General features: G+C 32.7%; 2 protein-coding genes across 4 annotated transcripts; both read left to right on the top strand.

Annotated features, from left to right (window-relative positions):
* Positions 1–653: 653 nt before the first annotated feature.
* LOC8273406 (R3H domain-containing protein 1) lies at positions 654–3,870 on the top strand. The gene is made up of 4 exons (XM_002521538.4): positions 654–1,081; positions 2,130–2,751; positions 2,918–3,203; positions 3,632–3,870. The coding sequence occupies exons 1-4, from the start codon at positions 991–993 to the stop codon at positions 3,680–3,682; spliced, it is 1,050 nt and encodes a 349-aa protein (XP_002521584.1). The 5' UTR covers positions 654–990; the 3' UTR covers positions 3,683–3,870.
* A 1,281-nt stretch (positions 3,871–5,151) lies between these two features.
* Positions 5,152–13,947, top strand: LOC8273407 (N-acetyl-D-glucosamine kinase). 3 transcript variants are annotated; one of them, XR_001535388.3, is made up of 8 exons: positions 5,157–5,777; positions 5,870–6,017; positions 7,549–7,740; positions 8,932–9,060; positions 10,074–10,243; positions 10,877–11,007; positions 13,285–13,445; positions 13,711–13,947. XR_001535388.3 is itself a non-coding variant. In XM_015720797.3 (7 exons), the coding sequence occupies exons 1-7, from the start codon at positions 5,567–5,569 to the stop codon at positions 13,363–13,365; spliced, it is 1,062 nt and encodes a 353-aa protein (XP_015576283.1). In that variant the 5' UTR covers positions 5,157–5,566; the 3' UTR covers positions 13,366–13,653. The 3 variants fall into 3 exon arrangements, 2 of the variants coding, with proteins under 2 accessions (XP_048230636.1, XP_015576283.1); XM_015720797.3 differs by lacking the exon at positions 13,711–13,947 and having other exon boundaries at positions 13,285–13,653; XM_048374679.1 differs by lacking the exons at positions 8,932–9,060; positions 13,711–13,947 and having other exon boundaries at positions 5,152–5,777; positions 13,285–13,653.
* The last annotated feature ends 4,264 nt before the right edge of the window (positions 13,948–18,211 follow it).

Genomic DNA, 18,211 nt, shown 5'->3' with positions numbered 1-18,211 from the left:
AACTATATAGATAAATATTTTTTTAAGATAAAATTTAAAAGATTTATAATTTATTGCAATGAAGAATTTATTATCATTTAACTGCTATAAATTAAAATTATAGAGAGATTTTAATATATAAAGGTGACCAAATATAAATTATAAATAGGAAATAGTGTACTGGATTAATGAATTTAGGAATCTTTTTCCAAATTGAAGAGTGGGAAAGACACCAGTTATTCTTTGCAGTTTGCACAACTCTCAGAACCTAATCTTAATTTGCCTAAATGAGAAGCTGCCGTTTTTCCCACTTTTTTTGTGTTACTAGGGTTTGTATCCATTTGGAAATTGTTGACATATTCCTGCTGGTTTCCACCATTTATGTGCATTTCTAGCTGCATTCCCATAATCATAGTCTAAGAATTTCTAATACTATATTTTATTTTTACAATTATATATTTTTAAAATAAATAATCTTAAATAAAAAAATATTTATAATTAAGACAACAGTAACTGCCGGCTGTTGGGTTTGCCTAAAGGGGATCAGGTAGCGCAAATAGGAGGAAATGAAATACAGTCGTCTCTTTTGCCGCCAATATTTACCTTCTAAGTAATATATTTATTATACAGAATAAAAAGTGGGCAATAAGTTAATTGTCCGTTCACATTGGGCAAGAAAGGAAAAAGGGCAAATCGAATTTGGACTTTTCATTATAAAATATGAAAATCTGATGAACCCTTTTCCTTTCTCTTTTCGGATGAGATTAGGAGAAGAGAGATAAGACCGCACAGGAAGAGGAAAGGGTCTCTCTCAAGCCAAATAGCGATGATTCGATTTGCGTCCTGACATCAACCTCTCCCGCCTTCTCTTCACCTTCCCTTTCTTTTCTCGGCACTCTCTCTGTCTCTCTTTCTGTTGGGAAGAAGGAGGAGGAGAAGAAGAAGAAGATTTACATCAGATTTTATCGGCAGAAAGGGAAGAAAGAAAGGATAGAGAGAGGTTTCAAATCTATGGAGTCCACACAAGCAATCACTGACAAGGAATCAATGGTCGATCCCTTCTTAGTCGAGGCTCTCCAAAACCCACGTCATCGTCTCACAAGTCAGTCCTTCTATTCTTTTCTTTGTTTAATTCTTGCTCAAAAATCTCAATTTTCATGTTTATTTGGACCTCTTTGCTTCATCTGGATGCTTTTTTTTTTTTTTTGGGTTCTATTGGAATGTGGGGTAGAACTCGGTTGCTTGTATTACATTAGATCTGGGTTTTATTCTCGGGAATTGCCCTTGTTTGTTTCCTAGGACGATTGAGAGAACCAAGTAAAAGTTTGGGTTTTTTTTTTTCTAGTGACTTTCCAAAATTAGTTTGATCTTCTGTTCGGAAAATTACAGATGCTATAGTTGTGTCAAGATCATTTTGCTGGCTTATCTGTTTATTGAATCATTTTTATTGCCCAAAAATTGTTGATAGTCTTTACATACTAATTCTTGTCTGATTGATATCCTGAATGGCATTAGGCTTCATGTCGGATGAGATTTTATAAAACAACCTAACTGCATACTTGCTATTTCGCAATTAGCATTCAGATTTAATTAGTTTGGTGGCCTGAATGCACCATTTGCTGGGCCCTCATTTCTTAGAACAGACTTGTTCATGACGGACATGAAAGGAGACATTGCTTTTGCTAATTCCAATTGAAGGGTGTAAGGGAGTGGAGGGGGAGAGGGAGGCAGAGGTATTGGGCATTTACCTGTATGTCTTGATATATGGTTCCATCTGTAGCATAGAGTGATTGTATCTTGTACACTTATTTATATTTAAATTTAATTCCATATATACCTTCTACATTTATTTGGACCTTTACCGCTTTAGCATCACATTTTGGTTCATATTTAGTAAACAATGATTGATCCTTGTACATTTAGGAATGCATGTAGATAGGAGTCCCTGCCCCTTGGTCATTCCCATTAATGGATCCTTTATATTGAGCAGCTTTCTTCAATAATTAGCCTTGAGAATTAAGATAATCTTAAGTTCTTGTCCCTTGTGATTCTGTGAGAAAAAATTATTGTCAGTTGCTTCCCTGTGTATTTCGTTTCTTTCTAGAGTTGCAATATTTATTTATTAGTTTTTTCAATCAATTTTTGGACAGTTTTAAGGATGGAACTTGATATCCAGAGATTTCTTCAAAATCCTGTTCAACAACAATTTGAATTCCAACATTTCCCTACTTCCTACCTTAGGCTTGCAGCACATCGTGTTGCTCAACACTATGGGCTTATAACCATGGTACAGGATAATAGCTTTGATGGTCTGGTGAATAAAATTCTGGTGAAGAAAACTGCAGAAATCAGATATCCTGCTGTGCGTTTATGTGAAATCCCTGCTAAACAGTGGGAAAGTGATAAATCTGAGCAGGTTAAGATTGTCATTAGGCCTCGACCTAATAAAGGCTCTACAAATGAATTTAATGAATTTGGAGTCAAACAAGATCCTGTGAGAAGTGTGGAAGAGCGAAAGGAAGAGTATGACAGGGCACGTGCTCGCATCTTCAGTAGCCCTAGCAGTACCAATTTGGATGATGTAGTATCTCAGGGTTCTATAGATAGAAAAAGCACAAATCCAAGCAAGGATGAGCTTGAAAATTGCAGGTACTCTGCAAACGATCCAGAAAAAAATATTAATCCCAGGGATGGTGCACCATCTCGAGTTGCCATTTTCAGAGATAGGGAGAAGGACCGTACTGACCCAGACTATGATCGGAGTTATGACAGGTATAGATTGATTGTCCTTTTATTTAGACTTGCTCATCAATTTCTGGGTTGGTTTATTACTTGACTGCTATTGTTGGCAACCTCATGCAATATTTTGTGTTTGTATTGTAATGAAATTGTTAGTTCGTTTATTTGTTGAAGTGAATAGCTACTTCAATCCATGCAGGTACATTAGGAGCCTCCCGACCAACCAGAGCTTTAACTTGGCACCTCTAAATATGCAGAAGATTCAACTTCCATTTATTCCATATGATACTGGTTTCCCTCAGTTGGGTCAGATGCCAAGGACTCAAAATTCTCTTAGCTACCAGCCTGCTGCAAGTCCAGTTATGAGCCCCTTTTGTGCTGTGGGATCAAATCAAACGTCAAGAGACCCTGCATATGTTCAATGGCCAAGTGCTTCAATGATGTATGCACATTCATACGAGCAATTTAGACATGCTGTTTTCCAGGTATGCTACAGGTTTTAACTATGTCTTTTCGGGGAACTCACTTTCTAGGTCTTTCTTCTTATTTTTGTTCTTTTACATTTTCTTTGGTAATTTGAAGGGTCAATGGGAAACTTAGAAGTTAAAACTAATCATCATTAAGCTGTAGTTTTTCTTCTTTTTTCCTTTTTCCTTCAAACAAGTTACTTGCCTTGTCATAAAATTGGTTATTGAAATGGTGTGGAATTCTTGGTCTGAATCAGTATATCAATATTGATCCGCTTTGAGATCTCTTATTGAATTGCTCGTCCAATGGGCATCATGATCATTCAATAAAAAATTCAGTATTTTCTCAAATGCACGGTCAGTGTAAGCCGTGTTAGTTTCATGTCTTTGCTTTAATGCTTTTGTACATGTTCTCACATCTAACTCCCTCATTGGATTATTTGCAGGCTCCTTTCTGTCAGCAACCTCTAAGTTTCGAGTACTCTCAAAACCATTAAATATCTAGATGGGAATTGTATTACATGATTTACTTGGCAGATTTCTTTACACTCCTAGGAACTACATGGTTAGTAGGATTATGTCAGACTGTTGTGTTGCAAACCATTTGTGGCAGATGTAGTTTATATGGTTGATACTTCCGGTTCTTTTTGTGGATGTTGAATGCTGATGCCACTCTTTTGCCTTTGCTGTATTGTTAGCAAGTAAATTGGCTGCACTGGTAAGAACCATCAACTGGGTGTGCATAAAAAAGTAGCACTTTAACAATGCTTATTATGGGTAGTGATCGTATCATAAAAATGGGTTAGGACACATCCGGAATGAACTTTTTAATCATAACTCTTTTTATATCATTGGGAGTATACTCTAAAATAAGGACTCCAAGTGACATTCTAAGAGGGTTACATTTTCTCTTTTTATGTTTTCTATTTTTCTTTTATTATTGTTCCACCACTTGGTCTTTCTTTTTTCTCTAAAAAGAAACATTGAGAAATGACTTTGATTCAATGTTTTATTTTTTGAATCATTGGTTTTCAATGCTTGATTATCATAAAAAAATATCTTAATTGTTCCTGCAACATAAGATCATAAAACAATAGGGAAAATGATGTATTTTATATTAAAAAGAGGGTATTGTAGAAGATATTGGAATTTTTCTAACAACAGACAATTTTATTAAACAAAGAATAAATTAATACCTAAAATCATTTTAAATAAATAAACAAGAAGTAGATTGATGGGACATTATCTTTAGAATTAATTTAAAATTAAAATTGATAATTGCATTAAAAAAATAAAAAGAAACATAAATCGGACAATGTTGATTAGTTTGTTTTGGTTGATTTTTAACTAATATTAATAAAATCTACACGAGTGGAAGAATTTTGAAGCTGAATAATCCATTGTTCGAATTGATTTTAAAAGATTAAATATGAAAAATAAAATGAACAATAAATTTAAAATAATATCAATTTGTTATACAAAAATAAAGTAAAATATAATATATTAGAAATTAATCTGTATTATAACAGAAAATAAATAAAATATTTTAACTTATTACAAAAATAAGCAGTAAAATAATATACTTTTAAGATTTTTTTTTTGGATGTATAATATACTTTAAGATAAACTATGGCATAACCAAAAATAGTCTAAATACTGTATATTTTGAAATAAAAAATATTAATTTATTATAAAAATAAATAAAAATTAAATTAAACAAAACATAGTAAAAAAGGTAAAATCATAACATATGATAGAAAATAAATAAAAAATATTTATTTGTAAAAATAAAAATATATTTAAAAATAAATTGTAACACAATAATAAATAAATAAATAAATAGTAAACTAAAAGCTATATACTTTAAAATTAAAAATATTACTTTGTTGCAAATAAGCCAAAAGACAACTTCTTGTAAGGTAGATTATAGCGTGAAAAAAAAATATATATATATATAAAAAAAATCTAATTCTTTAATTTTTCTTTTTAATATTTACGAGTCCAAACATTTCTTGATATATACAAATCATAAAAAACAGCACCCGATTACTGGGTTTAGTAATGACACATCTGAGTGATCATCCGGCAAACTCAGAGAGCCGATGATGCAATGTGAGTGTGACCCATCTGCGCCAAAAACAGGAAAAGTTGAAATCAATTTGGAAAATAGTGTTTGGCTGATTTGGCCGTCCGAACCCAATACCCAAATTTAATTCAGAAAAAGAAATCGTGCTTCTTTATTATTAACATTAGAAACGTTGTTGTATTGGATGTTAGAAGAGTCTTTGAGTGTCCCTCTTCGTCAAATTGTCACTCTCCCTCTCCCCCTGTCTTTCTGTTGGGAGTTTCAATTTGAAAATTTTGATTGTTGAGAGAGAGTGATGAAGAGGTACAGAAATGGCGAAATCTGGGATTTCGAACACGAAATTCCAGTGTCTGGGAATAATCCAGTGATATTAGGATTGGATGGTGGAACAACATCAACAGTCTGCATTTGTATGCCAATTCTACCCTTCTCCACTCCTCTTCCCGACCCACTTCCCGTACTTGCTCGTGCCGTCGCCGGCTGCTCTAATCACAACAGTGTTGGCGGTCACTACTAGAAAACTTGTCTGCGATTATTTTAGTAATTCCATTATTATTGGCCACACACATTACGTTTGTGTATTTTGTTGTTGTCACAGAAACTGCTGCTAGAGAAACACTTGAGGAAGTCATGGCTGATGCCCTTTTAAAATCAGGTTCCAATCGTTCTGCAGTTCAAGCTGTTTGTCTAGCTGTTTCAGGTGTTAACCATCCAAACGATGTGCAAAGAATTTTGAATTGGCTTAGGTTTGGCCTCTAATGCTCATTTAAGCTTTATATGTATTTGATGTATATGTTGACTCTTGTTGTACATGCTTTAGCTTAGGATTTTACAACCCCATTTGCTAATGAAACCGCAGGAAAAAGAAAATAGAAAAAGATATGGTCTTCTATAATTTTGCATAGGCAACCCATGATCATTAAAAATCGTAATAGCACACCAATCAAAACGATCAAATGTACCACAAAGTAAGGAAAGTTCTCCTCTTTCATCCCATTAAAACGTATCAAAGATAGATCTTGCTTCTATGATTTTTTCTGGACTCTGTTCTTCACTAGGATTGCTAACATTTTGCATTTCGAAAATGTAAAAGAACAGCCATGTTGTAGTGAAATCATCCTGCTCACTCCTTTTTTTTGGAACCAATATATCAGAATGATAGCTTTTCAGGAATTTCAAACTTCAAAGCCTCCAAATTTACCTCACTTCGATTCATTTTCCCTACAATGTTAAAGTTGAAATGCTTGTTCTTATATTTATGTTTGTATTTAGCTGTCCTCCATTAATTAATGTAGTTGGATTCAGAATTTATATATCAGCATTATGCTGTCAGCAATGAGATGCTACCATGCCAGCAGTTGTAAATCACATCAGATCACATACAAAGTTAGGTGATAATGCCTTTTTTGCTATACTAAATTGCAAGAGAATGTGACTGTTGATTTTGATAAGTGCTGAACAAATATTTTAACTTTCCAAATTGGTTAGCAATTTGAAAAGAAGTTAGCATAAGGACATTAGACAGCAAACTTTGAGAAATAGACTGAGAAGAAAAGGTACCTGAAAATCATAGAGAAGCCAAAAAAGAAAGAACATAAACTACTTGTCATGTGTTAGTTCCTTATACGGTATGCATGCTTGGAACAGATTGATCATAGACGACTGTGGATCAAAATATTAGCTTTCTAAATGCAGATTATATTAGAAAAATAGCTTGAAATAGAAACTCAAAAAAGAGGTTATGAAAGAGTCGGGTAAATTGCCCAGCTGGTACCAAACCTTGGGACTGTATATCAATTTGATACCAAGACTTTAATTTGAATCAAAATGGTACCAAGAGTACAGAAAAGTATTTCAATTTAGTCCAAATGTCTAAATTCCGACAACGGATGATGATGTGGCAAGCTGAGGAGACAAAGTTAATTGACGTGGCACACGCTGAGGGGGCGAAACAATCGAAAAATACCTCCTCAGCTTGCCAAGTCACTATCCGTTGTCGGAAATTGGACATTTGGACTAAATTGATATACTTTTCTGTACTCTTGGTACCATTTTGATTCAAATTAAAGTCTTGGTATCAAATTGATATATAGTCCCAAGGTTTAGTACCAGCTGGGGAATTTACCCGAAAGAGTCACAAAAGATAAGGTCTCTGAGATATCCGGAGTCTGCCTTATTTTATGCACCTTTTGCATTTGTGTTGTCCCCATATTTTTCTGTTAAATTCAATAACTTCATTTCTCAATCATTGGATCTGCTTTATCTTGAATTATGCAGGGACATATTCCCCAATCATGTAAAGCTATATGTTCAAAATGATGCTGTGGCAGCTTTGGCAAGTGGAACAATGGGAAAGCTTCATGGCTGTGTTTTAATTGCTGGTACAGGGACTATCGCTTATGGATTCACTGAAGATGGCAAAGAAGCTCGGGCTGCAGGTGCAGGACCCATCTTAGGTGACTGGGGAAGGTATATACTTCTACATTTTAGTCTTCTCTTTCTCTCTCTGTCTCTCTCTCCAAGTGAGGCAAGAGTTAATTGTATGCACACACGGGAAAATAAAGCAACCCTCAGCATGGTACTTGAATTATATGACAAGTGATGCAAGAGTTTTAATTTCACGCATGTTGCATGTAGTGGTGGAGGGGGTCTAGTCATTTATTACTAAATGACTCATTAGTCTTCATAAAGTATGTTCTACTTGTAAATTAGGTCATTGTCTCTTTGAATTTCTGTTCTAGCCCATTTATGCATAAATGAACAAATCAAATTTGCTTCTACTTTGCTAGAGGAGAGCTATTCACTTATATATATAAAAAAGTAGAAGACAGGAAAAAGAAAGTATAAATTGGACTATGATGTAATTTTCCTTGTTTCCCTTATTGTTGTTCATGCTTGCTATTTTAGTTTTTTTCCTTTCTCCTTTTCTACATTTCAATGGTTTCACTTCTATTCCTTCATTTTTCCATGGTTACATCCCTATATTCAATTTTTACTCTAATGAATATGTGTTACCTAATAAAATGATATGCCTGATGTCTTGCTCGTGCTCATATCATTACTGTATTCTGTAACTTTATCCATGCCACCTTTTACCTGTGTGATCATTTGTTTAGTTTCATATAATGCACTTATGTAAACTCCAGCATCCCAAACTGCAGGTAGAAAAAGAGAGATTGAGGAAATGAGACAAACATAAATGTCTTAATGAGAATTTGTGTTTTGCACATCATTTCCTTAATTAGTACTTGCTTAGATTTTTCACCATTCTCTTTTTCTAATACTTATTTAATAAGTAAAAAATGTCATGAACTTGCACTTGTCATTTCTATATGTCAACTCAATCAAGCTGCTTTCACTTTTTGCTTCTGTTCTGGTATTTCTTTGCAAAGAATTTGAGAGTAAATCAACTGAAGACCTGGGTTGGTCATGAACTACTTTTTCCAACCTCTCCATTTATTTAACTTTCAATTAGAATTGCATTATTTTCACTCATCACTTGGGGCTTTCTTATTTTGACCTTCAATCTTTTGACCATTTCAGGATAAATTTTATGCTCACATCCTTATCAGAAATGATGGACCCTTTTATTTTCTGTTGCATAAAACTCTGTTTCTGGAGAATTTTTTATCCGTAGGTTTTTGAATTTCTTACCTGCAGTGGATATGGAATAGCTGCACAAGCATTAACAGCAGTGGTAAGGGCCTATGATGGTCGTGGTCCTCAAACAATTCTCACATCTAGTATTTTGCAGACTCTTGGTCTTTCTTCTCCAGATGAACTTATTGGGTATTTGCTAAAGACTTATTAGTGTAATCTACATACTTAATGATCTTAAAATTTTCTGATGATCTTGAACTTATTTGCAGAAAATAATTGGAAATGTTTGAATAATTTGATACTATTTTTTATAAGAGTTATCTCAGATTGTTGTGCTTGAAGGTGCAAATAGAATGTTAGGGTTATTTTGGTTTTTCTAGGAGACCATATAGGATGCTAGGAATTTTTATTTTATTTTATATTTTACTTTCTAGGATCAAACTTTAGTTCTTTGGATTAAATTAACTTTTATTTTCTATCTTTTCTTACAATTAATAATTTGATGTCATGTGCATTACATGTGTTTCTTAGTGGGGTTTTTCTTTTGAGCAATTCTTAGTGAGATTTTAAAAGGGAAATATATTGTTAAAATATTCAGTACGATGTTTGACTCTCAAAATTAAAAACCTTAGATAGCATTACTTTTGGCCAGTTATTTTTCTTTTAAAATCGATTAAATGCACCATTCTTTTTCCCTGTATACATTATATAAACTTATGTCAATTTTCATGCCAATTGTGGCTAACTTAAAGAAGTGCATGATAGAGCATTGTAGATGTTGATGGGCATACATATCATGCATACAGAACAGTGGAAAGACAGAGATGTATGACATGGGAGAGAGGAAAATGGACAATCAATCATTGTCTCAATCTGTGCAAAGAAAAGTCTTCTTTGCGATTACTTGTTTTTGCTTATATGAAGTTAAACTTGATTTTGGTATTCAATTTTTATTTTAAATTTTCAAGATTTTAGTTTCTATTCAAAATTGAAAACATATAATTTTAAATTCATAAAATAATTGGAAATCAATTAAAAATCTTCAAGCCGTCTATTAAGTATAATTAGTTACTCTTATGTGTTAGCAATTTTATTTTATTGTTAAACTCTTAGAACAATTTGCAACAATAGTTGATCTGATACATTGATGAAATGAAATATCATTATAAATAAGATATTGGGTTTTCTCTTTTGGAACATAGGTGGACATATGCAGATCCATCTTGGGCTCGTATTGCAGCGCTTGTTCCAGTCGTTGTATCTTGTGCAGAGGCTGGTGATGAAGTAGCAAATAAAATCTTGCAGGTTTCTGTTGAAGAGTTGGCTTTAAGTGTGAAAGCTGTTGTTCAAAGGCTTGGCTTGTGCGGCGAAGGTGCAGCTTACATATTGAAACTAAAACAGATAGAATTCTTTTATTTTCTTCTTATCACTATGAAATAGTGTTGCAAGGCATTCGTTTACCAAAAGAAGCATCTAATCATTCGGTTGCTGGTCTAATTGTAAAAATACAGCAGTGAGATTTGATACTTACAAGGAGCAGAAAGATTGATTTTTTTTTTTTTTCATTTGTCGAGCATAAGAGATATATCACCCTTTACTTTGCTGTTCTTGGTGGCAGGGTACCTAATGCAAAAGCAATTAAAATAGTTTCTGATAATTATTGTGGATACTATGGAGGCTCCCTGTACATTTTGGTTCAAGTTAAATTAAAATTTGGATCACACTTTGGCTGTGCCAGTGAAAGTATTGGCATATAGCAATTGAATTATTATCTTTAGATGGAGTGTACATGGCTTTACATGAACATGAATTATTTTTATTTAGATACATGGCTTTAAATGTTTTTGATCACCACTTATATGAACTGATTAGAGATTTTATTGAAGTTGGAAAATATGCTTGCAAATAATTTATGACTACAACTAAATAGTTTTCTATTGTTATCTCAACCATTCTTTTGTTTGAAGTCTTAATTTATTTTATGCTTATGCAAATGCTGTTGCAGATGGAAATTCTTCTTTTCCCCTAGTCATGGTTGGTGGTGTTCTTGAGGCAAATAAGAGGTGGGACATAGGGAAAGAGGTTGTAAACTGCATCTACAGAGACTACCCTGGGGCTCTTCCTATCCGGCCAAAGGTAACTCTAATTTTACTTTGTTTCTACTGTAGCTTATGTGATTAGCATTGGTCATACTCCTTTCATCTTTCATGTTATAGTGTAGATTTTCTAGCAGCTGCCAACCATAATACTAAAAGATAATGCCTCCTTGTTTTCTAAGGTCTAAAATGAAAAAGGAAAAATTTGAAAAACCAAATGGCGCATCATCCCAAGTACATTCCCACCTCTTGTGTTCTCCTTCACTATAGCCTTCTATCATGGTGTGAAACAGCAGTTAGAGCTGTTATGGCTGATATTGTTTGTTTATATATGACGTCATATTCACTGTACTGTAACAAAGGATAATGATTTCTGAAGCCTAAAGTTATGATATCAATAGTAATATACTTGTCAATATTTTGAGAATAATGTACTATGTCATTTGCTTGATAAATTCCAATAATTTTCCTGGAATTGTATTGGGGAGGTAGGATTGATAGTGTTAATCAAGTTGTTTTATAAGATATTCTTATCACAGAAAATGCTTGAGAACTACGCTTTTTGCAAAGAATTTCTTATTGCATCAGTATAATTGTTGGAGTTGATAAAGCATACTTGATGATAGTTTTCTTGTAGCATGCTGGTGATTATGTATTTCTGATATATAAAATTTGATTTAAAACTAAAAATAGCTGAAGCAATAGGGAATTGGTGGTGCAGATGCAAGATCTCAAGAAAAATAAAGTTTAAAGAATCAAAATACTTAGCATTATGATCTAAATATTTAGGATTATTAGTACTACTTTCTGGGCTTTTTAGTCTTTTATTATTTGTGTAGTATAAAAAAAATAGGCAACTGGTCCAGTATCTTACAATTTTAGTTTGAGTGGAAATTTTGCAATTTTAGCCGTAATGAAAAATTAGTCCAGATGCTTTAGGAGTCCTTAAGGCTTTAAAGTCTTAGTTGAGTCCTTGTTGCGTTAGGATTGCTTGATAAGGTTTTCTTTTTTATTTTTTTATAAGATTATGAAATCCAAGGAGCATTAAGACTATCCAGAATTGCAGTGTCTCAAAGGTTTAAGATCAGTTTGGGGTCTATAAACACTCATCCTTGTTGTGCTAGGATTGCTTGATGCCTTAAGTTTTTCCTTTTTCTTAAGATGATAAAATCCAAGAAGCATCAAGCCTATTTGGAATTCCAATGTCTCAAAGGTTTAAGATCAGTTTGGGGTCTATAAACACTCATCCTTGTTGTGCTAGGATTGCTTGATGCCTTAAGTTTTTCCTTTTTCTTAAGATGATAAAATCCAAGAAGCATCAAGCCTATTTGGAATTCCAATGTCTCAAAGGTTTAAGATTAGTTTGGGGTCTATAAAGCCCATGCTTGTAATATTCAGTTTTCAATTAATAAATTTTTAGCAGTTATGCTAGGTTGCATTATATATGATGCAATTAAACGCTCATGGTGATGCTGATTGGAACCTCAGCGCAATGCCTGAGGACTTGGGTAATTCTTTTGCTGGAAGATTATTATCATATCAAGGGAATGTACTGGCAGAGAAGCAAAAACAAGACAGCAACCTAAATATATGAAAAATGACTCTAAGGAGTATTGTTCTTCTTTTTTTTTTTTCAAAAAGAAAAAATATTATACCCATTTTCACATTGTTGATTGATAGGTTTTGATTTTGAAAATTTTAGATGATTATAGAGAAAAATTTGGAAATTGAAAAAGTACAGGTTGACTCCAGTTAGTTTTGTGGAAAGAACTGTTTATAACTTTTGATAATTGAGTTTGTGGTACTCCTGACCTTCTTTTAGTAGTTTTTACTTGTTATATAAACACAGAAGCGCAGATAGGCGTGCTGCTAGTTCAGATTTCATTTGCAGACGTTTGTGTTTATAAACCAAGGTCTGAGGATTGGAAAAGCTAATGAAACAGGGAATTAATGACCTTAAAAGTGACAATCTCCTACTGTGGATGTATTGCTTTGTTTTGCTGCATGTACATGCATATGGGCAAGATTTCTTCTCTCAAAACTGGCTTATAAGAATATTCTGTTGCATTTTCTTATCGCCTCATGTTCTAAGATCTTTTTAACCTGTTTGTAAATCTAAACCCCAAATTCTTTGGTTGAGGATAGCTTTCTGTCTTTAATTTCCATTCCTCATGCTTTAGAACAACTGATGACAAATTCATAGATTATTGATTGCATTCCTTTATATTAGACATGGCAGAATATCAGGCTGCCCTTTCTGCTTCATGTGATTATCTCTTAGTGCTAGCGGTGCTATTTTTTCTTGTGTCCACATCAGGTAGAGCCTGCAGTAGGGGCAGCATTGTTAGCCTGGAACTTTTCCATGAAAGAGATTCACAAGGAAGCTTACAAAAGATGACTATTAGTTAGCCAAGAGTTGAATTGTACAGAGTGCAGAAAGTGGCTCCTTAAGCATTGTTTACCTTCGAATGGTATAAGGTACTATATTAGTGTAGGTTTATTATTATTTACTTTTCACATATTCTTGCTGTCAGTTCTAGTTTTGTACTGGCATATTATGTAGAAGATATGAAAGTTAAAGAAATGGAAGTCTCAGTCTAAGTTGGGGTTGCATATTATGCCTGTTACTGGTTTATGGAGTAGTAACTTGTCAGGATTTTCAATATTTGAAGTGTTCAGATTCTCATATATTTCTTATTTTCTTTTTGTATTTATCTCTGATTTTGCTCCATTCCACTGCTAGGGACTCGGTTGTATTTAGGGCTGCAAACAAATCAGTTTGTGCACAAACAGTTTGAATAAGAACTGGTTTGGCTAGCAGATATTTGATTCTCCAAACCATTTAATACAAACACTAGGCCAAGCTTATTCTGTCACTACTTCATGTGTTACTTATGTAAGAGTTTTCCATAAGCTCAGCAGTGGCAGTCACCCTCACAAGCATCTCTTTGCATTTCCTTATGAAAATCAATGCAATGTGCATCTTGCTTCTTTGTTTTTTTTTTCTTTTTTTTTTTTGTCTTTTCCTTTAAAGAAATCATTGATTATTATTATTATAGTATTTATTATTAGTAGAGTCAGAGACAGTCGATACAGTATTATACAATGGTGACAGACTCGTTAATATCTTACTCCTTTCATTTCATTATAACTATTACTTTTCCAAATAAAAGAATTTTAATTATCTGTCATTTTTATTTTTATATATCGAATGTAACACTAGTTTTTTCTTCTGTTTTTAAATTATTTTTTTTCTTATATTAAAGTAAGTGTAATAAATTTAGAAATATTTATAGAAAAAATGGAGGGAGTATAATTTAGCAAGATTTTACCCAAGTAGACTTTAATTCTGAAGCCATTCTTTTCATAGAATAGGAATAGCCAAAGAATAGAACTTTAAGATAGTTATTATTTCTTAATTTTGTGTAATACTTATTCCACAGTGAAATAGTGAGTCACTGTTCTCACTCACTTTAAGGAATTACATATTTTCCCATTCTAAATTCATTTTACATCATCTTCTATTATTTACCAGCAACATCACCACCATCACACCTATCAGCACCGCCGTCCACAACCACTGTTATTGCCCACACCACCACCAATTTAATAGTAATACATTAAAAAGGGTTGTGCCTTGGGAATAGTGAGAGATAGACCTTTCCCCTTTCACAATTAAATATTATATAATATTTAATTATAATCTTATCTTGAAATAGTTAATATTGTATAGGAATATACTTTATCTATTATTTAAAAATTGCTATTCTATCCATTTTATAAATCAAATACAGTGTCTATGTTTTAAAAAAGAAAAAGTACAGAAGATGACGAAGGTGAAGTTTATATAAACGAGGAGAAAGAAATGTAAATTCTCTCCTCCGGGAAATGTTAAAAAGAAATGGAAGGAAAGAAACATATAAACATTTTAAATACATTTTACAAATTAGGCAAAATTGCATTATCTTGTTAATCCGACTGTACATAAGTGATTTTAGTTGTTTTCTCTTCTTCCCCATTTTGTGCTTTTCTCTGCAATGGATAGAGAATTTACTTCCCTCTTCTCTTCCCCTCTCTTTCCTTGAATCCCAAACACAGGTTAACAACTTACTTGATTATGGTTCAGCAAAAGTTAAGTTGAACTGACTGAATCGCTTCTATTCGATTTAGTTTTTCTTATTCAGTTTGAGTTTGCCTTTGAACATAACCGACCATTTTTTGACACCTAATACGGATGGCTCCTCAACCCAAGCGTGGCACTAGAAAACGAAGGAATTTTGTTGTTGTTTTCTTTGAATCCATTTGGAAAACAGAAACCGAAAGAAGCTTTTCAATGCTTCATACAAAATTAGGCATTCCTTTTACAAGTGGAATCTGAAACCACAAAGAAAATAGAAGAACAACAGAGACTATGTAATAAATAGAAGTAAAGGGGAGGAGTAGCAGTTTTTGGTCACATCTCTTCAAGGGTATAATCATAATATAATATCAGTACATCAAAGTTGATTCGTGTATGTATATATTAGTAAAAAAATAGACTATATTATTTAAAGCATGTCGGATAGAATAATAAACTATTATTTTAAGAGTTTTAATGTAACTATATATTTAAAATTCAAATTTAAAAATTTAATTAATTTAAAAGAGACTTTTATCATTTTATTTACCCATTTCTCTTTTTAATATAACTTAGAAAATGGTGAAGAGTGATCAACAGTACGAATATATATGCATCTGGATCTACCAACATGCCTGCATAAATACACACACAATTATATATTTGTTGTGCTGTCATTCATATATGATTTTAAGATGTGACAAATTTTACCTTCTTGTTAAAGAAGAAAAGCTGTAAGAAAAGTGAATGCATATGTGGCCAGAACTATGCCGACAGGCTGCATGTTCATGTCATGTTTGTGCTATAATTGTAACAAAGTTAAACAAGAGCACGAGGGGAGACTATAAAAGGAAAGCAAATGATTATGCAAAAGACAGGCTTAAGAATTGGAATCTTTCTATTCCAATTATTATTCTAATTTTCTCTACATGCAAATTAAGGATACTTAATCACTTTAATCAATCGTTTTTCTACATAAGTTATAAGTGAAGAAAAGCAATTAGAACATTTACAGCAAGATAAATAATCTGCAAAATGCCATAATCTTTTTAGCAAATTCCTAATCATTTTTACCAGGCAAACATTTATAATGAGATCCATGTTATCTGATTCCAACAAAAGTATTCTCATAATAGAGTGGAGAGTATAATCATATAAGCTAGATCAAAAACTTGATTAATTAACTTTCCTTGGGCGCTTTTCACCAAGACTTTTTTCCTTTCCATCATATTTCCTCTTGGGCAGGGTTTAAGGTGTTGGAGTAGATGGTTAATTCCATTATATGCAGAATACCCTGAAAGAAGCTTATGGCAGTATACTTGCATTCTCTTTTTCTTTTCAAAGTGAATCCAAGCTTTGCTCATTCTTTTTACATTATGCATAGTAAAGAAGTGGAAGCGTTTGAGTAGTACTCTGAATGGTCGATGGTTTCTTTGAGCTGGATTGTTCTTGAGTTGTCATTTTTCCTATAAACATGACTTCCAATCTTACAAAGGAGCCGTCTTAATAGAAATAAATAAGTTATGATAAGAGATAACTTACTCTACATATAAAAGCACAACCAATACAAAAAAAATCATGATAAATTTCTTAAAATAAATAATTATTACTTTGCAGTTGGTTTATAGCAATAGCAGAAAGTTGTTTGTATAAATATAAGAAACAGCATAGCAATGTGGATGATACACAAAAGCTTCACAAGAATGCTAAATGTCGATTCTTTTTGGGTAGGTAAATGGTTAACTGTCACCGATAACTTTGATTGATAAGAAAACTAATAAGAGTTTCTTAAATTACGACTTCTTCATCTAAAAGTTGTAAGAGTTTTCTTTACTTTAAATAGTGAAACTCAGTGTATTTTACACAAAGAAGAATTGTTGTTTTTCTCATTTATGTAATTCTTATTTTTTTTTATATGTTTATAATTATTTTAAAATCCATAATGGGTTATATATTATAACATCATAACTTGTCACACAATGAATTATCAAAATTCTTTTTATTAAAATGGAAAAAAGGATAAAAGACAAAAATGGCAGTAGATAATATATCAAAATAAAAAGAGAAAGAACAAACTAAGTGGAGTTACCTTATCACCATTCCATCGTGCTTGTTAAAATCATAATTAGCATTACTTATGCAGTAAATCCTTTGCTCCGCCCAACTTCATCCATGTAAGTTTTGATTAGCTTTTTCACCCTTGAAAGTAGAAACTACGACTGAAAATGTCAAGCTTAACCACTTAGGTTTCACTCTCTGTCAAATACTCAAGTAGGCAGTATTACGTTTCCTGAACTACTTTGCTACCCAAAAAGGATAAAGAACTAATCAGATCAAGAATCGAAGTCCTTAATTTATAAATATTGTTCCCTAGAATTATTCCTTAGAGAGGAAGAATGTGGATTGCTGCAACTATTCTGATAACTTCACTACTTTTGTCCTCATTTGGCAATTATTTACATTAAATATACTCATCTCAGCCATCAGTGACAAAGTAGGTCTAGTCATAGCCCTGGTGGTTGCATCTCTTCTCAAGCAAGGGTTGAAGGCAGCTGGTACAAGAAATGGAGGAAACTAGATACACTCACTATATATCCTCCATATAGCAATCTGGTGTATACATTCACTGTTTAGTTGGATATACATTAAGCACATTGTCAAAGTCTGAGATCAATAAGGTTTATTCTGATCAATTACAGTTCTTGATGCCGCTATATATAATTAAAACATATTTTTATACAATCTTTTTTGCCATTTAACTGAAAAATGAAATTCCCAATCTATTCTTTTATTTTTCTATTAATAAAAGATTAATAGTTCATTGACTTTTTTTTTATTAACCGAACTGATAATTTTATTTTTCAATTTAATTTTCAATTAAAAATATAAAAAAATAAACGAAACTAATTAAATATTTCATTAACACGATTTAATTAATCGAACCATAGTCACTCTAACACTATAAAAAGAGTTGCTGTTAAAATAGGCGCTAAGTTTTTACAAGTACTAATTTAGAGACGGCAAGTGGTCGCTACATCATATTATTCACAATGCCTTGTCAATGTGCCACATGGGATGGGGCACACGCCTAACAAAGGTTGAATAGATTTGGATGAAAATGTAAGGA

Source organism: Ricinus communis, chromosome 5 (assembly GCF_019578655.1).
Source record: "Ricinus communis isolate WT05 ecotype wild-type chromosome 5, ASM1957865v1, whole genome shotgun sequence".
NCBI classification, from domain to species: Eukaryota; Viridiplantae; Streptophyta; class Magnoliopsida; order Malpighiales; family Euphorbiaceae; genus Ricinus; species Ricinus communis.
The sequence above is the reverse complement of the archived record's forward strand: the minus strand, read 5'-3'. Positions and strand labels throughout refer to the sequence as shown.